General features: G+C 38.9%; 2 protein-coding genes across 3 annotated transcripts; one reads left to right on the forward strand and one right to left on the reverse strand.

Annotated features, from left to right (window-relative positions):
* Window positions 1–4,028: 4,028 nt before the first annotated feature.
* LOC103355883 (troponin T, cardiac muscle isoforms-like) lies at window positions 4,029–11,549 on the forward strand. Of its 2 annotated transcripts, XM_008279835.1 has the most exons (14): window positions 4,029–4,135; window positions 4,328–4,373; window positions 4,484–4,491; window positions 4,773–4,790; window positions 7,023–7,046; window positions 7,212–7,233; window positions 7,340–7,403; window positions 7,500–7,616; window positions 7,760–7,837; window positions 8,106–8,207; window positions 8,309–8,415; window positions 8,560–8,650; window positions 9,469–9,509; window positions 11,095–11,549. In XM_008279835.1, exons 2-14 carry the CDS (start codon window positions 4,345–4,347, stop codon window positions 11,132–11,134), a joined length of 741 nt encoding a protein of 246 aa, XP_008278057.1. In that variant the 5' UTR covers window positions 4,029–4,135; window positions 4,328–4,344; the 3' UTR covers window positions 11,135–11,549. The 2 variants fall into 2 exon arrangements, with proteins under 2 accessions (XP_008278057.1, XP_008278065.1); XM_008279843.1 differs by lacking the exon at window positions 4,484–4,491.
* Window positions 11,550–12,250: 701 nt separating this feature from the next.
* Window positions 12,251–23,097, reverse strand: pkp1b (plakophilin 1b). The gene is made up of 13 exons (XM_008279854.1): window positions 22,565–23,097; window positions 21,370–21,461; window positions 19,753–20,171; window positions 19,519–19,660; window positions 18,105–18,312; window positions 17,484–17,646; window positions 15,680–15,797; window positions 15,241–15,420; window positions 14,335–14,505; window positions 14,056–14,209; window positions 13,626–13,812; window positions 13,381–13,465; window positions 12,251–12,962 (listed from the first exon to the last, which is right to left on the reverse strand). The coding sequence occupies exons 1-13, from the start codon at window positions 22,758–22,760 to the stop codon at window positions 12,888–12,890; spliced, it is 2,190 nt and encodes a 729-aa protein (XP_008278076.1). The 5' UTR covers window positions 22,761–23,097; the 3' UTR covers window positions 12,251–12,887.
* Between the last annotated feature and the right edge of the window lie 272 nt (window positions 23,098–23,369).

Below are 23,369 nucleotides of genomic sequence, written 5' to 3' on the forward strand. Positions count from 1 at the left end.
AGGTGGGCCTATGTGGTGGCCATGGTCAAAATAGTTTTGAAGCCCTGTTTAAATTTTAAAAGTAGGCAGCAGAAAAGCTAAATAATTGTCCAAACTTCCCATATGCATTTTAGTTGTGTTTTTGTTGTAGGCTATGTTTTTTTTTGTTTTAAGACATCAAAATGTTGACAATAACTTTTATATCAAAATGCATATGGCATCCCATTTTGCTGCTAGAACTTATTGTGTTTGAGATTAAATAATCCATATTATGTTTCTTTATTTTTTTTCTTTTCTGTATTGCAGTTTGGGGGTTAATCTTTATAGAATTATATTAAGTTTGGAGCTGAGGCCCTGGAATGATGAAATTGTTATTAAAATGGTTCCAGATTACATTTTTTCTTTTCTTTGTTTTTTAAGGAAGTGTCCCAGTTTACTAAATATTCACTATATTCAATGTATAAATCTATGTGCTGTATTTTACAAAGGTGGACAGCACTGGTGTAATATAGAATATTTATTTATTGTGTAACGTCAGTGCCAGTGGCATTGTTGTTGTTATTATTATTGTTTTGTTGTTGTTGTTTTTTTAAATTTATGGATTATGAAGACAAATATTTAGCTCACCTGACTTCCATGACATGCAGATGGCACCAACCATATTTCTGATTGCACCCTCTGGGAGTTCTCACCCCCCATCAGATGCTTTGGTCTGTCCCACTGACTGCATCCAAACTTTAATCCATCCAAGCACATTTTCATTTATGCCCCAAGGTGGCAGCATCAGCTCACATTAGGTTTACTGCAATGATAACAGAGGTTTTCCCACCAGCTGGTTTGAGTCTGGCAACATAAGACAAAAACATGGATTGAATTATTGTTTTTGTACACCTAGATATAGTGCTGCGTGGAAATCTGGAGGTTGTATTCAGAAGTGAGTTAGTTAGAAAGGAGACCGGTTTGATATGTGTGTGCCCATGCCATGCAGAGTAAATGGAATTAGGCCTGAGGAGTTTCTATTGTTTGTCTTTGTTGACTCAGGTGCCAGACGGGTGGGGTTTGCAACAATACAACCAGAAGGAGAAAGTTTATTCAACCACAGGAAGGTAGTTGGATTGAATTCTGTGATTCACAGACTAACTAACTAACTTCTAACTTTGCCCAGCAGCTTTTCTTGCACCTCACTCATAATTATTTTTAAAGTAACATGAAATTAAAACATACAGAAGTAAAATATTTTCACTAAAAGCCCAAAGGAGCATGAACATCTGCTTTATGAATCAGTGTTAAGAGTCACTGTGGAACAGTTCGTGTGAATGTCCTGTGACCTCTGAATGAATCACCTGCTCTGCACACTATTTATATGTCAGTCAGATGAGCTTTTATCCTGCAAGAAGCAAGATGTGCCAAAATGATGACTGATAAACTAAAAAAGAATCAGCTGTGTCGGGTTCATGACTGCTTTGCCCTTCTTCTTTGAAAGCAAAGAAAATTGACCATTTGACTCGTTGTTTTCATGCTCCAGAGAAAACATTTCAATTTTCCTGTCACACCAAAGTAAAGACAGTTCAAATATTTGATACAAAATGTGCTTTTAAAGAAAGAAACTATATCCCCACAGATGCTACCCAGAATTGATTTTAGTGTTGATATTTAAGGTACACACACAGATATGGTATTCTGTCATACAAGGTAAAGATGTGTTGACAATGTAGGAATCTTTTATCATGCAAAACACATACATAAGTTTCTGTGTATGCCATGACCTCAATGTAGAAAACTAATACAAACAATACTGTAGACTTCAGACATTTTGGTACTAATTATGCACACAGCATATACAACTGGAACAAACCCAACACCTGCAGGTACACAGTGTCACATTGTTGAGCCTATTAGAGAATTACATCTACGATGAAGTCCACACTGGCATTGATGACACTTTATGACTGAATCCAACAGTAGGTAACACAAATGCATGTATAAAACTCTTATATTATTATTGGTATCCTCAGGTTTATGCTTTAGTTTCATTTCTGGATATTTTAAACTTTTATTCTAAAAAATAAAATTTTGTATAAAAATGCTAAAATCCTCCACCATCCCTTTCAACTGCATGACGCCTCAATCCACCACTGTGAAAGAGTGTGTGGTATCATCGAGCTCCTGTGAATTGCAATGTATTTTATAATTCATGCTCCATTCGTAGAAATTTCGTCGTAAACACCAACTGTCTTTGGTGCCAAATTAAAACAAAATTGACGATTTTGCAATATATCACAGTGCATACACAGGAATACAGTATCAACAACAGATTCATGTGGAGTTTACTTTTAAAACCTAAGTCCTTGTAAACATCTTCTCCTATTTAAATCCTTCAAAATAAGACAAAAAGCAAATATTTTAAAAGATTGCATTTCTGTATCAGGTCAGTTACCCCTTACATACTGTTTATATTTTATGACTTTACAATACTGTGAAGGATTCCTGTCAAGATTTCCCCCATAGAAGGCTGCTATACCAGATTTTAAGCTACAGATCTATTTAGAATGTCTAAATAGTCAATGTCACATTAATGAATGTCAATAAAAAATACACATAAAACATCGCCTGTACAGTTTCACAGTTTCAAGATTCCCTAAAACCACCATTTTCCTTGATTTGATGCACTGGTAGATCTAAAATTCATCTCAATATATACGGTCATAAATGGAAGCTGTATATAAGGGTTAAATCGCTTAAAACACTGAGAAGATAAAGTGTTGTACATACACTTTGTCATTTGATGTGTCAGCTGTAAGAAACCTGAAGCTCTCATGAGATGTGATAAACACTGGGTTATTTTTCAGGCCCTTATATTTTGGTTTTGGTTTTTTTTCGTCTACGTCCTTACTTGGCTTTGCTGCTGCTTTTTATTTATTTATTTTAAGGGCAGGACTTATTGAACATGCTCAAATGGTTGGATTACATTACAGGTTCTTGTTCTTTTTGCTGAACCTGGAAAATCTCCAAAATAAGGCAACCTGCAGAACAACATAAAGCTTGAGTCATTTTTATCCTTGGGGAAATTTAGCCTTTTAAATGCATTTTATATGACTTCTGCTTGTTCTTCTTTTGTTGATTTACTTAGTCTGAAATAGTAATTTCTCTATTTATTTCTAAAGGTGTTATTATTTTATTAATTGCTAATACTTTTCTACATTTTTTTACTTGATTCCAAAGACTTGGCACTTCGCTCGGGATCCACTTTGGCTAAAACGCAAGACTTGACGCGAACCAGTCTTGACTGACCTGAGATGTGAATTTGCTGATGGGAGCTTCAAAACAACCTCTGTGTAAACAGAGTTGGGGTAGAGGGGGAACCCTTGTTTAAGCAGTCCCACAAATTGAGTTACATTTTGGCCTCAGCTCAAAGTAAACCACTGCTGACTCATAATCCTTACTGTGGGGTCCGACACAACATTACAGTAAACACTGGGTGTATCAAAGGGCTTGGCAGGGTCATAAAGGGTGCTGCTGATAACATGTTATTGCTTGTGAGGACTCAGTGTTGGAAGTTCCAGATAAAAGACAAGGTGTAGAATATGGAGCCAGTAAAAGGTGATAGTTAAATGTCAATCGCTTCCTTGACAACCTGAGAATAACGTTCAGTGATTTGATTGTATAACACATCCAGCTTCAGGAATACAATTGAACTGCATGAGTAAAAGCTGAGAATATGGCATTGATCTGCAGAATCAAAGATAAAGTAAGAGAATGCAAGACATTTCTTTTCTTGGAAATCAGAGCAACTCGAACCATCCCTTTGGGTATTCGTGCAAACACAGGAATAGGTCTGCAAGGATTATTTCTAACATACCTCCTGTCTGGCAGACCTGAGACACTGAAACCTTTTGAGAGCAATAATCCTGCGATGTTCGGTCGAGGTTTTGAAAGGTAAAAATAGACAAAGCAAGTCCACGGAGAATGCATGTTTTCCCATTCTAGTTAATGCTATCTGCCATCTGTTTGCAGGTATGTGCCCACCCATTGTAGACATGGGCAGCTTGCCGCCATGTGATCCACTACTGGGTTTAAAAGCTTAAGGCCCACAGAGAAGGACACAGTATACAATTCCCCATTGAGACCCATCAGAAGCACACATCGCACTATCTGGGTAAGTCTGTGTCTCTTCTTATGCCTTTTTTACCACGAAATAGAGATTCTGTAATCGTATTAATGCTATTGCAAGCATTGTTGCATATTTCAGACATGCGTGTTCAAACTGGAGGTATCATCATATGATCTCAGGCTGTTGCAGGTGCAGAAATGCAAACTCTTCTCCTCTGTATTGCACTTACTTGTACAGGTGCTGCATCCTAAACCATGTCGGGCACAGAAGATGCGACAAATGAGTGAGTACATGATTCATTTCCATAGAGAGAAGAGTGATGTTACCAAAATGAGGACAGCATAGATGAAAATAACTTTGATAAAATATCTTTTTTTTTTTGTCTGCTTTCAGAGGACAGCGTAAGTCAGTTTGGGTTCATTGAACTGGGCCAGATAAGTTTCCACTTGTGTCTTCTTCTGCAGTTTACTTTGATTCAGGCAGCTGCATGTTGTTAGTAAAAAAAAATCATCTGATGCTACACATGTATTTGAAATAGACAGGAATTATGAAAAAAAAAGCATGTTTGTTGTGACTATGGTGCACGAATGTAGAATGGAAATGCCATGCTGATATTTATTGTTATTGTGAAGTTCATTGTAATAGCTGACCTCTGCTCTTTACCTCTCTATGTGATGTGAAGGAGAGGAAGATATTGTTGGTACGTACTCAAACACAAACAATATCTCTGAAAGCAATGTAAATCTTTGCTTCTAAACGCATACCTGGTTGCGGTTTATTCTGCCACTTTGCTACCTGCTTCACCCGCTTAAGCCTTGCATTTAAATATTCTTGTTCACTTAACAAGCTACATCTGCTAAGCTGCTGGTTTCACTGCACAGCTTACTGTATTTTTGTTGGTGCCACTGTAGAGGCAGCTGCTGTCCTTCAGCACTTCTGCCAGAGTGACCTTTGTCCTTTCAGTCAGTCCTCTTGGCCTGAGATGGGAGATTGTTCACCTTGTGCAAACATCCCAGCGGATTTGTCCTTTTGATTCGAATGGTTCAATGGGTCACTATCAGAGAGATAAAGAGTCATACATCTATTTCTGTCTCCTTTGTGAGGCCGTCCATGTGGGCCACTGTACAGCTTTGGCCGTTCCTGAAACTAAGCAGCACCTGTCTCCCTCTACGTGGGGTACAGTCGCTGTTTGTGAGCAATGTAGGTCAGCTTATGTTCTCAGTAGAGGACCTTGGGGAAGATAGCAGCAAGAGGACAATGCCTACTTTCATTTTTATGCCTGTCAGGGGTCCTCCTAAACGCAGCTTGGCTTACCTTCTTTGCAGGGGAAAGAGGTTGAATTTCCCTCTGTGGCCAAAGGGACTAAAGAGTTGGTGTTATTTTTTCCCCACAGAGGCCCAGTGAGGACTTAAAAACACAGCATTTAAGCTGCTTGGAAAACAGCACAAAAAAGTAACTGTGGGAAAGCTGGAGGCTGGCAAAAGTCATTTTTGAATCTTTATTTTTATAAGTGCTGGAAATGGACTTTGGCTCTCATTTTTATTAAGCCTCACTTTTTAATTTCAAACTGAAAATGAGCTATTTGCACAGCTTTGTTAAGAGAATGATATTTTAAATGCAAGAGCGTCATTTAAATTAATCCACACATCCACATTGCCAATTATTCATTCCATAGCAGAATAAGTGGATAAAGCACATCCTGATAGAAGTGTGACATGAAGCAGAAAGGTCACTGTGGCCACGAGGAAGAATGCAAACGCCATGCAAATGAAAGCTTTTCTTCGCTTTTTGAAGGCACGGTCAAAAATACACACAGGTGGCAGAAATGTTGGGCTACATGTAGTGCAAGGTTGTCATGTTGATCTGCTTGCTAACTCTACATGCTTGCTTTGCACAGAAGGAGAGGAGGAGGAAGAGGTGGAGGAGGTAGTGGAGGAGGAGGAAGAGGAGGTAGAGGAGGAGGAGGTGGAAGGTACTACTGCTTACGCTAATATGTTTGCATGCCAGCTATAAACAGCCATGTTTATAGCTGTTGGCAACCTTGTCGTGTGATGACAGTGGTTATTATTTTGTATATTGTTGCTGTCCCATGAAAATGTCAGCTTCTCATGGGCTAAGAAAAAACAAAAAATTTTCAGATGATGTAACTGTTTTAGCTAAAATGAATTACCACTTTTAAAGATCTATGGTTTCACCGAAAAGTGACAATATATAAGCCTGTAATACTATTTTTAATATGTAGCTGTACTGTGTGTTTGTTGAGTTGTAAAGTGCATAAATGTGAAATTATGTAGATATGAGTAAGTTAAAGATCAGAGATTTTAAGCATTTTTTTCTTCTTTTTTTTTTTTTGTCTCAAAACTATCAACTGTGAGCATCTGACAGAAAACTGGTGCCTAATAAATCCATTCTTTGTGTTTTTGTAACTGGGCAGGGACCTGGGTGGAGTCGACATATAAGTTATCTGTGCTGATAATCTAAAGCTGCCTTCTCAAAACAAAAGACAAAAAGAGAAACATACACATACCTGCACATCTCTCGTGTCCATCATCACTGACAGGAGATGGTCATCTGTGTTGGTTATCTCAAATGCTATGTGCCTGAGGTCATTTCAGCTCCAGCATTACTGACAGCCATTCTTACCTTTAGGTTAAAGACCAACAGGAAGGGCACTGTGTGACATCTGATTTGTTTGTGTAAAACTTTGCAAAATGGATTTTTTTTTTTAGGAATTTCACCTTGACTGTATGAACAAGTTTGATTGAAAACTCAGGAGCGATTCATTTCTTCAGCTGCTCTTTAGTCAAAGGTTATTTTCTCTGGAAGAGCTATCAAGAATGTCATCTGTCACTACATGACAGTTTGAGTTCTCTGCACCTTTATTGCTTCATGCATTGTTGATTTTTGCATTGACTCTCTCATCTTTCACCAGACACTGGAGAAGACAATGACGGAGGTATGGACAGCTTATTTACAGTGATAATGTGTGTCAGAAGAAAAATGTTGCTCTAAGGGCTTTTTCATGCAATAAGTATTACTTTAAAAAAAAAAAGAAAGAAGATAAGCTGTCTCATTAACTAAGGATTTTACTTCGGTTGTTTTTCTTATCACGCACACACAGATGACACAAAGCCCAAGCAAAAGTAAGCACAAAGTTTAAAAAATGTTTTTAGAAGTCAAATACAACAGAATACACAGCGAGAGAGTTACTCATATAAAGTGATTTTCTTTTTTCCCCATCTTCCTCAGGTCTGGTTTCATGGCTGGCTTGGCAGCTCCCAAGATCCCAGATGGTGAAAGAGTGGACTTTGATGTGAGTTCATCTCAGGACTGATCAAAGTTACACCTGCAAGCTGTTTGGGTTTGGATAACATGTCCGCTCATTTTCTGATTTTTTCCAATTTTTCAGGATATTCATAGGAAACGAATGGAAAAGGACCTCATAGAGCTCCAGAGTCTGATTGAAGCTCATTTTGAGAAGCGTAAGAAGGAGGAAGAAGAGCTTCTTAACCTCACAGACCGCATTGTATGTTCACTCCTCAATCTCCTGCTGCCAAATAGCCTGTGCAGTTTCTAGTATTTCCTGGAAGGGTTGTCCTTATGTCACCTTTTGAGTTTACAGGATTTATTTTGATCTGTAGAATTTCCCTTTTTTTTTTTCTATATCAGGAGAAACGCAGGTCTGAGAGAGCAGAGCAGATGAAGATCAGAGCAGAGAGAGAAAGAGAACGGCAGAACAAACTAGCTGTAAGTACAAGTAGAAAACGAAAAGAAGAACAAAGAAGTTTCCTGAAAATTGCAGGTTGTCTAAGAAGTCTCAACCACAGCTGCAATTTAGAAACTGGCTTTTAAATGTTTAAATTAGGTAATTACCGCATCATTTTGTAATCCTGCTTCAGGCTAATACACTGTCACTAAGAATTAAAGTTAAATTCAACTTAGCCAAGTTCAGGCGATGTCACCCTTCAAAACAAAACAAGTGTGATCAAAGGGGATGGGTTTTTTTTCCCACCAGGAAGAGAAAGCAAGAAAAGAAGAAGAAGAAGCCAAGAAGAAAGCAGATGATGATGCAAGAAAGAAGATGATTCTGTCCAACCTCAGTTTCACTGGATACAAGGTGATAAATTATTAAAACAGTCACAGTCTGATGGAGGCATACAACACCCTGTGTGTAATATCTGCATCACCTCATATGAACTATTCCTGCACACCCCACAGACACAGACTGGGGCAAAGAGACAAACAGAAAGAGAAAAGAAACGGAAGATCCTTAATGATCGACGCAAGGAGCTGAACGTTGATCACCTGAAAGAGGACAAACTCAGGTAAAAGCACAATAAGTGACTTTTGATGCAAATTCCTCATTTCTGTTCACTCAGGCCATTCACGCTATCTCCCATTGTTTTCTCAAATGAAAGTCAACGTGAACACTATAAACTGCAATAATATTGTTGTCTGTACTGATACAGGGATAAAGCGAAGGAGATGTGGGAATGGATGCGCCAGCTAGAGGGAGAGAAATTTGACCTTCAGTTTAAGTTCACAAAGCAGAAGTATGAGGTAAACCATACTCATATGTACATCGGAAACTCACCTTCTGTTGGACCGATTCTAGGATGTGGGCCAAAACACAAAGAGAACATGACAGAGAGATTTATGGGAACATTTAGTCAGACTTCATAAAAGATGACAGTTCTCAGTTGTCATATGTGGAAATCAGCCAAAGACAATAGTCTATAAAATACTGCCATACAAAAGCAGAGGGAGGTGACTGCAGCAGCAGTGAAGACAGGCACAAGACTTATTATGAGACTGTTTAAAAAATTGTTTAAGCTGTAATTTGCAATTTGATGATTTTTGAAGCCTCACATAAGGCTTTCAGAAAATCTCAGTCAGCATATGTGAAGAAAATCTGTTACTGCAGCTCCATTCCATAATAAACTAGTACAAAAAATTAGTAAACAATATAACATGTACTTTATAGTATGGTACTGTAATCACATCAAGCTACAGGAATTCCACAAGAAGGTGAAGCTGGGACACAGTTAGTGCTGCTGAACTCTCCTACCATAGCTCGCCTAATGTATTGAAACTACCTCGTCTAGCTAGTGTAAGCTTGTAATATCATCAAAATTATATCACATTACATTAAAAAAAAGGTTTGTAAATATGTACAAATTTAGCTTTAGCAAAGGCTAATCTCATATTGCTTCCATGCACTGCAATTATTCCATAAAGTTTATGTGCATGTGCAAATTGCACATTGGTAACTAAGGCAAAATATTTTTTTTATGTGGCAAAACAAATGCCAGAAAATCACCTTGATAGTATAGATGGTACAGATGTAAATAAACTAAACTAAACTAATCTTTGCACAGATCACCGTGCTGAGGAATCGGGTCACTGACCATCAGAAAATGTAAGTATAGTCTGTCACATATTGTGATTTTATTTGGTGCTTTCACATACATTCGGGCATGAAACCAAGTAGTGGGGTTATAAAAAATACATTTTCTGGACAACAACCATAAAAAGATGGGTAGAAATGCAAAACTACAACAAAGTAAGTAAGAAAGGGCAGAAGGCAACAATCAGTCAGTAAGTAAGCATAATAATAGTCACAAAGTCCCGGTTTAGCCTCCTAAGTCTGCCCTCATGTAAACGTTCTCATCAAGTTTCCACCTTCCTCTTGTTTCAACTTTCCCATTCCCCCGGTCTCCATTTGTTTGATGGTGTGTCAGCCAGCTGCCTAAAAGCAGGGCTAAGGTTTCCTGAGTACATCCAGCCAAACAGGACTGGGAAAACAAAAAAAAAAAAGGGTGAACAGGCAAGAGGCGTTTTTTAACAAAGGGCAGGCTGGGGCATCTAAACTATACACACTCAGTATCGAAGAAGAGATGGGTTGTGATGCAGGTACAACAGCTGTGGGATCTCATGATCTCAAATGCTGTGACATAATCTGTGTTCATGAACCTTGCAAAAAAAACAACAGTGACCAGGCCCTGCTGCCATCCAAATCATGTGATTCCTTTCTCAAGATCACATGCAGGCACTACAGCGTACTACATCTGAGGTGCTCAGCAAAACATTAATGTACTCCAGTATTGGATTTCCTGCAGAACATGTCATCGATTGTGCAATTTGGGAACAAAGTAGCAGCATAACAACAGAAATAGTGTCTTGGTTTATTTTCAAAGTTCATCCAAAATTCAGACAAAACACCTTGTTTTAGAATCTGAGCTGACAGACATAAATTGTCAAACATACATAAAACCATGATATGTCACCGCACCACCTACAATTGATCAGCTGCAGGGGTCGGGAGCCTGTGTAGCAACAGCGGATAAAGATAGCAGTCAACTATGTGTAGTAAATCCCCTGACAACAGAAGAACGGCTATGAAAAGCTTTCAGAAGCTGCAGTATCTGATACTGCAGCAGCTTTTGGTGGAGCGGTAGTGCCCAGCTATGGGTTTGAGGAGCCAAGTTAATTCTTTATGTAGACAAATATTTTAAACATAAATCAAATTTAATTTTCTCTCAATTTTTCCGTCATCATTTTATACACTGAGAACTATTCAAATAAAATTAAAAGACTTTTCATTGAAGACAGAAAAAAAAATTGAGAAAAAAAGATTTGAGCTAATGGAGACTATCACATCTGTCTGCAGCTGTTCTACGCAAGTTCAGGAAATCTTATGGCCAAGTGAACTATTCGCATAAATCACTTTATTAAATTACATTTAATTAGAATGTTTAGATGTTTAGACTGTACAATTTCCTTTCTAGGTCAGGAATTTCCCTAAAATAATTTAAATGTTAAATGTAGCTACAGAGAGCAACTTATTTGCATCAGTAGAATAAATTACATTTCTCAGGTAGTCAGGGTTCAACACACGGATATACTTCCCATGGGAATATACAAGCCTCAGTAGGCAGCACAGGCGAGCAGCAGCTACGTAGGTTGATGTGATGAATCTCTGCTGACTGTCACTTTATTCTCAGTTCAAAGGGTACCCGGAGCAAGCGTGGCCTCAGGAAGTAGCATCTGCCATTGACTGGAGGAAAACTGGCAAGATCAGGCCTCCATGAATTATTGAGAGTAATATAAACTGCATAATAATGCTTTCTAACTACTTGAATATGCAAGAACAAAATGACGACATTGAAAATGACATGCTCTTAAAAAAAAGTTATCTGTGAAAAGTGCATGCTGAGTTCACCTGCAGAGATGTAGATGTGTAATAGTTTGTGGAATCTGACTGATCAGGCAATGTGGTGCAACTGATATTTATATAACCTGGTGTAACCTGAAAGGACCTTTCATTTTTTCATTCAAAGCAAAAGTTTGGTCCTACCTTTCTGGAAGAGTCAAAGCAATGTGGAGACTTATTAATTGGTTCTTGTGTGCAGGATTTTGTGATTGCAATGAATAAAAAAAAATCACTTTCAGTAAAAAACAGAAATATTGTCTTATTCATCTACTATCCTTGGTCTCTTCGAATGTGGGAAATCACAGCTGAGCAGCAGTTCCATAGCAATTATAAAAGCCACACCTTCTTTAATAATGCCTGATTGCATTTGCCAAAACTGGGCTTGTGTGATAGTTGTTACAACAGAGTCTAGTGAGTTTACTCTGGCTGAAATCCCATTTTCTTTCTAGCTTTTTCTAAAAGACGTTCAAGCACAATTGATGCCTGACCAGTCAGCTGTAAATAGTCACCTCAGAGCGCATAAATCCAACTGTGTAAAATCAAATAATTATGAAAAAAGATCAGCCGTGAAGCCTCATAAATCTAAACATCGCCCATGACCATCCAGAATTCTCTTGTGGCCGCTGGGTGGATTATGTGGTTCGAAGTGTGAACGAGCAAAGTTCAAATCTGGTCAACAATTATATAATACACGGAGCACAACAACAGCTGCAGTCGCCTGTGTCTAATAGCTTGTTCTTCAGCATCAGGGGAATAGAAAAATACAAAATTATAAGGGTGGCACAAACAGAATTTGAGAGATGTGTTGCTCATCTGCCCAACAGCATTTCAAACTCTGCAGCCCAAAACCCTTGAAGGGTTTGACAACATTTCAAGGGAGGTTTCAAACATCTTTATGCACTGTTGATCCTGATAAAAGACCAATAATTACCTCAGTGATTTACCACTTTTGCAGGCTAAAGAATAGATTTCTCTCAGCTTTATTGCCACTATTAGGGACAACACACTTTCAAGATTGCACATACACATGAGAAAATATGGATACACCACCAACAAAATGTAAAAGAAATCACTGTTTAAGACAACGTCACAACTCCTACACAAACCTCATGAATTCAACAGACTGTTCATTGTACATTATCAAATGCTATTTTTACAATGTAGTTACATGATACTAAAATATACATGTCAGTGCAAAACAGAATCCCAACCCTTATGTCTTATCGATTAAAGCAAGTTCATGGTTTCAGATTGCAGATGGTGACACAAAAGTTAAAAGACATTTGACAGCTGTGTGAACTCGAAAAGCAAATTAGAAAAAATGTGCACTTATGAGTTTTGTAGCCAACATCTCACATCTTAACCTTTGTTCCTACAAAAAAAAGGAACCTTACAGCATATGCAGGGCTGTGCAATTACTTGTTGGTGGAAGCTTTATGTAGAAAATATGCATACAAATCTGAAAAATATGTGTGAAATGGGAAAGGTTGCTGCTCAGCCTCAGTGCGTTTCTGTCCTGTAGATGTGTGGAGACCTCGCAGGCAAGTTACTTCAGTATAAGACTTTCAGAGGTCCGTTAAGTTGTTAATCAACAACCTGAAGCGACCTGTGTGCTGCCGTGGTGGTGTCGTTCACAAATGATGATTTACTCATCCCCTGCTGCAGGACAAATGGTTAAAAATATAGTCAGTTATCTGCCTCAGCAATTACAATGAACTACAAAATCATGAATTAACCTGTGCTGTGCTAATAGCAAATTCTTGATATTACACTCTGAGTTGGAGTCCAAAAATGCATGCATAAGCTCAGGAGTGTTACAATGCACCGTGCTAATGTGATGCTGTACGTGTGCAAACAAAGTCCTGAAAGCGATCCCTCGAACCTGAGCTACAGGATTCCTCAGCCCAACAACTTTAGCATCTTGTTCACTTTCTCTGGGCATTCCCTGAGAACACCGCCTAATCCTTTAAGCTTTCTCCATGTTTCTCACAAATACCTGAAAGAGGTGTGGACCTGAGTCTAAGGACACACCCAAACACTGACAGATCTTGGCACTCAGGGTTGGGCCTCAACTCACCTTTTTCAGGAAGCTTTGTAAATCTTTGTCTGACCAGAGTTTGAAGAGAAGCATGGCTGCTGTCTTGCTGGATTTGGGGAAATAACTGAGGAGGGAAAGCAATTATTAAAGATCAGTTTGAACTTGTGGAAATCTAAGCTGCATCCAAATATAATCCCCTGTGAGCAACAGGTATTATTCATATATCTTGAACCACCTAAGTGCATCTGCATGTCAATTTCCTCTCTGTCCTCGTGTAACCTTACTTGTTTCGGCTGAGATCATTCAGCGATTTTATCAGGTTTTTGTTGAGAAAGTTCTTGGTCATCTCAGGTTCCTTCAAAACCAGGCGGCTGGCGATCTGGCAGGCCATGGCGAGGGTGTCATCAGACTCATTCCCTGCCGTGGTGCCCTCACTGAGGAGGGCCAGCAGATCTGGGAGCATTTTACGACCTTCGGTAACAAGGCAAAAAAAACCCACCAACTGTTTAACGCAGGCGAACTTGTAAAACAGCAAAAGTTTGTTTAAAGCAAAGGATTTCAAGGTAGCAGCTATCATCTTTATGTTGACTATGTTTAGACACTGAATGATATTTACGTTTAAAAGACATGTTTTAAAAAGAAGAGAAAATACTTCAGAGTGTAACTGTTTGATAAAGTCGCACAGAACAATTTTATCCTAAACCTGCTTCTTACCGATGGCGCTGTGCAGGTTTGGGTTCTTAGTCAAGTTTCCAACCAAAGCCACTGTGCTTCTCTGCAGGTTGGCTTTCCTTGACCTTAGAAGAGGGCTGAGAGCTGGCAGGCCATTCAGTTTCTGCACAATAGTCTGACTCATTACCTGTGAGACCTGTGAAAACAGGAAACCAGATCAGATCCCAAACTTGAGAAATGGCATGCTGAGTGTATGAAAACACCACAACTTTATCGATTTCACATGGTCATCGTGTGACAGCGTAACATATTTTCACTTACAATGCCTTCATGCGCTGTGAGATTCTGCAGCGCTCCACAGCAGGCTTCCTGTGTTTCTTCTCGCTTGCTGGAGCCAAGCAAAGACAGGTAGCTCTGCAGTGTTTTGGAGTGGATCAACCAGCCTGCTCCACTTGGTTGTTGCTCCTCAACAACTGGGAAGTCAAAGTGACGCTGCACGATAGAGAGAACGAATCATCCTCAACACATGTCTGTCCACTGATCTGTATGTCCTCAGCCTTCTTTGACATTCTGAAATCCATTATTCCTTTGATATTTGCACATTGGCACTCAAGCATATAGTTTCCCTACAACTGTGACATATATATATATATATATGTATGTATATATATATGTATATATATATAAATGAAAAAAAGCATATATATATATAAAATTTTAAAAATGAACACATTTTTATGTGCACGGGATATATATATATATATCACATGCACATACAAATTTGCTCAATTTTTTTGTTCAAATTTGTTGTTTTTATTTTATTTTATTTTTTTAAATGCAGACCACACTGTGCTATAATCAGCCATTTCTGCAATGACATAAAATAAATTTGTACAATTTCTTGTGTGCTTCATTTTGCACTTTATTGTGACATGCATCTTTTTCCTGCTCTGGGACAGGATGGCAAAGATAACACACAAAGAAAAAAGTTTAAAATATCACACACCATCAGGAGTCAGAGCACAAAGTTTCACACTGTCAATCCAAGGCTCTGAAAGCCTGGAATGTAATCATAATTGCTAACATGCAGGTGTAGTTAAGTAACAAGTTACACCAATGACAAGAGGTTCTGTGACAAACAGACAGGTACTTGTTGGTGCTGTCTCCTGGTATGTCTGGTGAAGTATTTCCACACTGATAAGTCCGTTTTTAGTGAACGCAACTCACCTCATGTTCTGATGCTTTGCTGCTCTGTGGACTGAAGCAGCCAACCTGGCTGCTGTTGCCCTGGCTGTTGCTCCTGCTCGCAACCTTAGACAGAGCCGTGATCCGGCTAAACAGAGCTGGAGCCTCCGCCTCCAGCTGGAACGTCAGATTGTGCAGGATGCACACACAGTTTTCTACAGACTGTTTCAAAAGGAAGAAAAAACACAGAACATAAGAACGCATGCAAAACTCAAAAGTCGCGTGTTTGTACGCATGTGTAAAACTAATATTGCTAAAATTTTGCCATGACTTGATATGCAAAAATAGCTGAGCACAACTGAGAACAGCTCAGTTTTTTTCTATCAACAAAGCAGTTATTATGCTCAAGAAGAATTTCTCTACAGTGAAAAATGTTTATTACTTTCACATTCAGACAATACCCAGTACAGTCCATGCTCACCTTATCATCTGGTTTTCCTGCTTCCACGCAGTCTTTAACATAACTGACCAAAGAGTCAATCAAACCTCGACATTTTCGCATTGTCTGTCTGTTGCTTTGCTTTGCACTGCTGAGGTTTCTGTTGAAGATTTTGAAAAAAGATATGCATTGATGCTCTGATACAATATAGGATTGACACATCACTTTAAGAAATACTGTATGCAAAGACCTGAAGTCTACTTTGAGACATCTGTAAGTGGGCAAATATAAGTACAGTAGGTCAATATTTGATTTAAGTAATACTCTTACGGGAACTGTAATGTATTTTTTTATTTACCAGACAGTGGCAACTACAGAAAGGTCTTGCAGCAAAGGTTTCAAGATATAATTTAAAAGAAATATAAGGCTTATCTGAAAATAATCCAGCCTTTCCTTTAAAGTAAACAATATTAATCTTGTACGAGCTGAGGAAATAGTAAAGCAACAGTCAAACAATTGCAGTTTCTACCTAAATGATCCATGCTGTCGCTCAGATGTTTTACATTGCAGCAATGTGTTTGCTGATGCAGTAGATAAGATTATACTGTCATCATGTTCCTATCGCCCATAACAACGTTTAGTGACGGTGTTTTACATTTACATTTACATTCACAGTTGCAGAGATCAAAGGGCCACAGAGCGCTGAATGAACTCTTTCAAAAGCAGGAATCCTGACAAAGGACGCTCTATATGGAGGCAGGCAGCTTCACAAGGAATTCAAATTTAGGGAAGATAATTACGACTGAGACTGTGTGCAGCCAGAAAGTCATTTACATCAAGGGCAGCATGCTAAATATTAAAAGTCAATTTCTTTATGAATCAAGACAGCTCAACAGCACCTTAAACTATAGCCTCTAAAATGACAACAAAAAAAAGGTTAAGGTGTCTTTGTATAACACATTGTTTGCTTTAACTAGGTTCACTTAATGAACTAAAACCTATGTGCAAATGTTCTATGGTGAGGATGGTGAGGAAATGTAAATTATTACATTTGCTCAAATTGGTCAAACAGATGTAAAGCAAATGAAAGATCATTTTCTTATGTATTACATGTATTTATCTTTGTTCTAGTCTATATTGGTTATAGTAGTTATTTTTCAGCCCTTTTTCAGAGAATATTTGCTCATCCTCTTCTTTTCTCAGCACATTATCACCATATTTCAACAGAACAATGCTCTATCACAGGAAACGGTTATGAATGATTGGCATGTTATGTGCAGTTGCCTGGAGCTGTCTGATGTTTACAGTTGTTGTAATAGGGAAGGATTTATTGTGTAAATCCAGTGGAAAACAATGTTCACTGCTTCTTTTTTTAACCTTTATTTAACCAGGAAAAGGCTCACCGAGATTACAAATCTATTTTTCAAAAGTGTCCTGGCCAAGACAAGCAGCAGCACAAATGACAGACAGATGAGGTCACAACAGCATCCACACAAACATCATACTCATAATACATGGTGAAAGTAAATTTCTAAGATAAGAAATCAACATTTCAGCAGAGATCAGAAAATGTAGCTAGCAAAAATAATCACCTGTCAAAACATCTACAGACTGATGTTTCTGCCTCTAACTCATTTAAGAACACGTTTAAAGTGTTTAAAGAGAACAGCTCTTGAAGTTTCAGGTCTTTATGAAAGACCAAAAACTTCAAGAGCTGTTCTCTTTAAACACTGCTTAATGCTGAGTCAACAGTTGCCCAACACACAGGCAACGAAATCTCATGAGTGCTACAAATAAAGGCAATGAAATGATATCTGGTGCTCGGGTGGATCTTTTTTTTGCTTACCTAAGACATCCTGTGGTGTTAAAGAAGACATCAGGGTCTTGGCCATTACCGCTGTTAGGACTGGTTGTGTAAGGCAGGATCACACGCTCCAGGAGGACAGGCAGAGCAGACTTCACCAGGTCTGGCTTCAGGTCTTCTGCAGAGGACAAGTTCCAAAGCAGACCTGCAAAGAAAAGTAAAAATGTGAGTGCTTTGATCAGCATGTCGATCAAATATACGTTCACAGCCTGTGGTAAAAATATCAGAAGGTTTGAGCATGAATGTTCCTTTATTATGTTAGTACTCCTCATAATGGAGCTATAATTAGAATTCAAGGAAGTTTGTGACATTTACATTCAAAGTATTAACTGTTCCTGCTTCAGCACCACTCTTATAACGTTAATTTAAACATTTACTATATTTTCAGCAACATCTAGCTTTATCAAAAGCATCAGATTTATACTGACAGGGTGCTTAAATGCTAGTACATTTTGCAGCATGCAGTTCTGTGATTGACAGCAGGATTGAACCAAGATTATGTGATACTCTACACTCGTCACTTGTTGTCTGACTTGTTTGTTTGGTTAGGTGTGTGTATGTACCCTTATATTTAGAATGGCATGCTTCTCCTATAATATATACCTGTCAGCTGTTTATGGATCTCTACAGAGTCTGTGTCTCGGAGAAGAGCCACAACCTCTGTGATGCCATTGCAGCGATGGATCTCCTCTTTGATTTTGTCGCTTTTAAAGGACAAGTTGCGGAGGGCAGCTGAGGCCGTACGGCTGACCTGTGGGCTGGGGCTGCGCAGGAGACCCACCAGAGGAAGGATGCCGTCGAACTTTAATACCTGCGAGACAAGAAGGCTTCAGGATTGGTTCAGCTTGGGAACACAATAGTTTGCCTCAATTCAAATCACAGGGATTTATTTTTTAACTTTTTAAATACTGCTTCCATTTCCAGCCTGAATTTCCCATAACAGATTACAAATTATGCTGTTTGTGGAGAGGCAGGTTAAAAATTACATCAGTGGCAACAGTCTATTGTCAAATAATGGCACAGGACTCCATTAAATAGATTAACTTGTTGTTAAAGTCATAAATCTAAAACTTTTCACAAATCAAACTGTTTTTGACACTGCATAGGATCCACATTGTTCAGTGATCCTCTACAGGGTGTATTCTCCCTTTGGTGACCTCCTATGCAGTAGCTTTCCTGTATATTTTTACTGTCAGTTGCGGGGTCCGCCATTCTCATGCTGTAATCAACTTACCTACGTGAGCACCAGGGACTAACAGGAAATTTCACATTTTATGACACTGATATCAGCCTCGCTGCTAAATGTACCCTCTTCACACTAAGTTGCTGCTGATGCAGACATTTCCTAATCCTGCTGTTTCATGTTAAGCATTTGTCTCATTAAACAGCATGCCCTACATTTGTTTAGTTGTGCTGGAAACAGATGCATCATCTCTCTTCTGTTGTATGTATGTACATGTTCGGTTCTACTACTGTTTGCTGCAGTTTTAACTGCATTGGCTGGTACTACAATAACCACAACTGTCATAAAACACACCAGAAAATAAATCAAATAAAATAAAACCTCAACTGGTTTTGGTAATTTGCCAGTTGGAGGGTTTTTCAGTACAATCTCAAGTTAAAAAAAAAAAGAAAAACAAAGATCCTCCTGCAACCACACACGAGCGTGGGTGGCACTCCAGCATACTATAAAAGTACTAACCGGTTTGAGGGTGTCTGTGAGGTGAGTGGGGTTTCCCTGCTAGGCTGATCAACATTCTAATTCCAAATTAAAACTCAAAACCAGCAAACACGCTTGCATAAATGAAAGAAAATCTTCAGTCGATTTTTGATTTACATGAGTACACAGTGACTGAGCGTACATGTGGCAGGAGAGTATATTCAGTACATCTACTCTACTCTGGTCAAACGACATTTCTCAGTATGTCCACACTGATTCAGGTTACACTCAGAAGGAAATTGGAAGCTGAACTGTGATAAGATAAGATAATGACAGGATTAGGAGAAGATAATTCACCTCCTCCTTAGTTTTGTCATCAACGTATGCATTGTGCTGGATGTAGGAAGCTCCACAGTGCTGGTACGCCTGGTCCTCGCTGGAGAGATACTCCACAGCCTCCTTCATGGTGATATCAGCAACTCCACTGCTTTCATTGAACCTTTGTGAAACAATTTAAATGTTTTCATATTCATATGTGAAATTAAGAAAATGAAATATATCAGTTAAAGAAAACAGTATTTTCCCACTTACCCAGAATCCCCTTTGCTCTTGGTGGTAAAGTCAGTGGTGGGAGGCTTTGACGCTACTTTGGACATGTCAGTTTGACTGCATATGAACTGGCTGTTTGATTTGCTCGGACCTGTGCCATTTGCAGGGGGAGGCTGAGGCTTTGGTGCTGCGCTCGTTATAAACTGACTGGTGCTCCTTTGTGTCGTGTAGGTGTTTTTGCTCGAGACGTTTCTCTGCTGTGGGGCCGAGCGTTTGGGCATGGAGCGGTTCCAGGCCAGATCAGGCTCGCTGCGGCTGGTGTTGGTCCGACCGACCGCCAAGGAGCCCAAAGGGGCGTAGCCCCTCTCGTACTGGTAGGTAGAGCCTGCCATGATCCTCTTCATGGTGGGTCCTTTGGAGTTGTTGACGATTTGCCGGTTAATGTTTTTCTCAAAGCTGTACTGCGGAGCCAAATAATACATGTGTTTGTAATTAAAGATGTCTCATGAAGGCATATTTCAGCAGCAATGAGGTAACACAGAGCAGGCAATGGTAAATCAGATGGTGACAGATCATATCAGTGATCAACCCTGTGGTGCAATGCCTGGCAGCTTTCATGGGAGAGGCTGTTGGACAGATTTTTGTATGAATAGACAGAAAGACTGACAGGATCTGGAGACTGGTTTTCCACCACAAATAGGAATAAAGTCAAACGAGGACAAGACATTTTGATGCCCGATTTCTTGCTTCTTTCCTTTACAAACACAACATTTATAGAATCAAACATGTTTCTTATGATATTTCTACAACAATGACGCATCAAATAGTGGAAAAGTTCTCAGTCAGGACAGAGGCTTAGTAAGGATTTTAGATATAATAAGGTCTATAATAAAAATCCCCCCAGGTAAGCAACTCTGAAAAATTCTGAAAGGCTATCAAGAAATGTATATTTATATTTTCAGACTATTTTATATTTTCACATTTCATGCATTAATTTTAGATTTGCAGTGACTAATGAATTTGTTGGTTAGCAATTAGCAGGTCAAAAGAAACATATCTGAAACTTAAACAAATAAAATAAAATCTATGCATCATTTCATGCATTTTAAAAATAAAAATGTCACATATTTTGCTGGTTCCAGTTCTTCAGACACAGAGATGTGCTACTTTTTACTGTCATAAATGAAACTAATTAAATGTTTTAAGGCTTTGTATGATTATATGGACAAAATAAGCAAGCTGAAGACATCCCATTTCCACAATTTCCAGCAAATGACTCACTAATAAAACAGAAATAATATTAACTACACTACTACTACTATTGACTCGAATAATTTGATTGCAGCCCTAATCTAAATAATGTTTTAAATACACAGTAAAAAAAAAAAAAAAGAAAAAAGAAAAAGAAAAAAAAGGAGATAATAAAATGTAATCTAAAATCAGCCTGATTCTGTGTTTAGTTTTTGAACATAAACGCCTCCCCCGGTTTGTTTTTTTAATCCCCCAAATGTCAGGAACTGTCCTCAGTTGCAGCTAGCGCCTCATCTTAGACTAACATTAGTTTTGCTGTGGAAACAGTGTGAGTGTGTGAGTGTCACGCAGCTAGGAGACTCTGTGAAGTGTAATTACGCAATATAGATAACATTCAGAATAACTCACACTTTGAGAGAAGCCATTTCCAAAGACACTGCCATAAGGTGGACTAGACTGTGACCTCAAACCATCAATGAACACGGAGTCGTACGAAGGGCCTGAGGAGAGACGTTGAGCATTATCAGCTGCTTTTATCATTTGTACAGCACACACCACATTTATGACCATTTATTGCCTTTGCCTGTAGAAAAGAAGGAACGTTATTGTTCAGTTTTCCAGCAGTGCTACTCATCTATGCTTTATGCTTTGAAGATATTAGTGTCTGTACTGAGGGCTACTGAGAGAGCAATGAACATCTAAAAATTATAGAAGTTATCCGGCAGCAAAGAACAAAGGCCACAAGTGAGAGCATGAATTAATTACAATTTGTATGGATTGTTTCTTATTATACCTGTAAAAGTCACACAGCAACGCTCATTTTGATAATAGGTATGCCCTATTGACAGATTTCAGTCAGGGATCATTTGTATAGCCATAGGCTATTCAAACGTCACTTTATTGGGCTGCAGAAAAATCTGACTTCTGGACTTTGTGAAGATTAAACTAAAAAAAAATATTACAAAGATTTAAAATATTTCATCATAATTTTAAATATAGACAGACCTTAGTTTTCTTTTCTTTTCTTTCTTTCTTTCTTTCTTTTTAAATTTCCCTCTGATTTATGTGTATAGGACTTAAGAGATTCCCACATGTGAGGATCAAGGCTGTCGCCCTGTTCTTGGGAAAAAAAGGAAACTACTCAGAAAACAAAAAGACCACAAATAAGCAGGTTCCTGAGGCACCTCAGTCCTGTCTTCTACATATAGGATAATGTTTCTTGGATATTTCTACAGTTTCCAGAGGCTTTACCAAATGTTATGAAGCAGCTTCCCTGTTTGTCCTATTCTAAGTATACTAACAAAAACAATTCTGATCATGGAAGCAACCTCATAAGAAGTTCATTTTCCAACATACAATATGTGTGTTTTATTATTTTATGTATTCCACTAGCGGGTCTACAGACAGGCGGTGACAAAGTGTAAACTGTTCAAACTGCCATCGGGCTGAACAGAGGAAGCTTTCTTCCTTTTCTCCGCCTGTAATTAAACTAGCAGGAGTTCAGAACTAGAAGCACAGAACACTGAGCAAGTTTCTAACTCGGTTCACAGAAACTCTCCCTGTCAGTCCTCGGTGTCCTGACCCAGTCCCTGTCTGCTCTTACTTGTGGGGGACAGAGACGTAGATCCGCTCCTGCTGCTGCTGCTGGGCAGCCTCGACTTGGTCCTCTTGATGGTCTGGACCTGCTCCAGGACGCGCTGCTGTCCTGACCGGTACTGGTTGGCGGACGGCAGAGCCAGAGACGTGTCGTCCACATTCCCGATGGAAATGGCCGACTTCAGAGGATCCTGGCTCGTCATTTCTTATAAACTGTGCAGGGCAGCTCGACCACATCCAACAGGGAAGTCTGTCGGCTGCGGAGCGTCGGTGTGGTCTGAGGCAATAAACGCGCACCTTGCCCTGCCCGGCCCGGCCCGGCCCTGCCCGCTGAGACCGCGCCCATACGGGCACAAAGGAGCTGCAAGACTCCGCTGCGGCTTGTCATCACTTTTTCTCTTACTTGACAAATACTCCTGAGCTGCACAGCGCAAACAATGAGCAGGTTTGGGGAGGCTGCTGGAGAACAGCCGTGGAAATTAATCTGAAAAGTAAACTAACAGTTCTCTACATGCACCTTAGTTAGACTAGTTTATCAAATACAGTCGTCCTCAAATGTATTAATACCCTTCCATTAAAGAAAAGGCAAAATTCACAATAGTCACTCAAATAATTAGAAAATGAAAAAATAAATAAATAAATAAAAATAATAATAATAAATTATGCCAATTTATAATTAAGTGAAATATGACATTGCTTTTAAAGTGTGGTTGAAAATAATATTTTTAAAAAACAAACAAAATTGTCCTGGACAAATTAGAGCTCTTTGCTGATGAGCGGTGGACCAAAATCAAAATACCTGTCAACAGGTG

This window comes from Stegastes partitus, unplaced genomic scaffold (genome assembly GCF_000690725.1).
Source record: "Stegastes partitus isolate 25-593 unplaced genomic scaffold, Stegastes_partitus-1.0.2 Scaffold5, whole genome shotgun sequence".
In the NCBI taxonomy this organism is placed as follows: Eukaryota; Metazoa; Chordata; class Actinopteri; family Pomacentridae; genus Stegastes; species Stegastes partitus.

Excerpts from the sequence above, each read along its gene's own strand:
- LOC103355883 (XM_008279835.1), top strand. The coding sequence starts at position 4,345 with ATGTCGGGCACAGAAGATGCGACAAATGA. Across the intron at positions 7,047-7,211 it reads TGGAGAAGACAATGACGGAG|ATGACACAAAGCCCAAGCAA; the intron begins GTATGGACAGCT and ends ACGCACACACAG. Across the intron at positions 7,234-7,339 it reads GACACAAAGCCCAAGCAAAA|GTCTGGTTTCATGGCTGGCT; the intron begins GTAAGCACAAAG and ends CATCTTCCTCAG.
- pkp1b (XM_008279854.1), bottom strand. The coding sequence starts at position 22,760 with ATGACGAGCCAGGATCCTCTGAAGTCGGCCATTTCCATCGGGAATGTG. Across the intron at positions 17,647-18,104 it reads GATCCATAAACAGCTGACAG|GTCTGCTTTGGAACTTGTCC; the intron begins GTATATATTATA and ends TTTTCTTTGCAG. Across the intron at positions 14,210-14,334 it reads TCACAGCGCATGAAGGCATT|GTCTCACAGGTAATGAGTCA; the intron begins GTAAGTGAAAAT and ends CTGTTTTCACAG.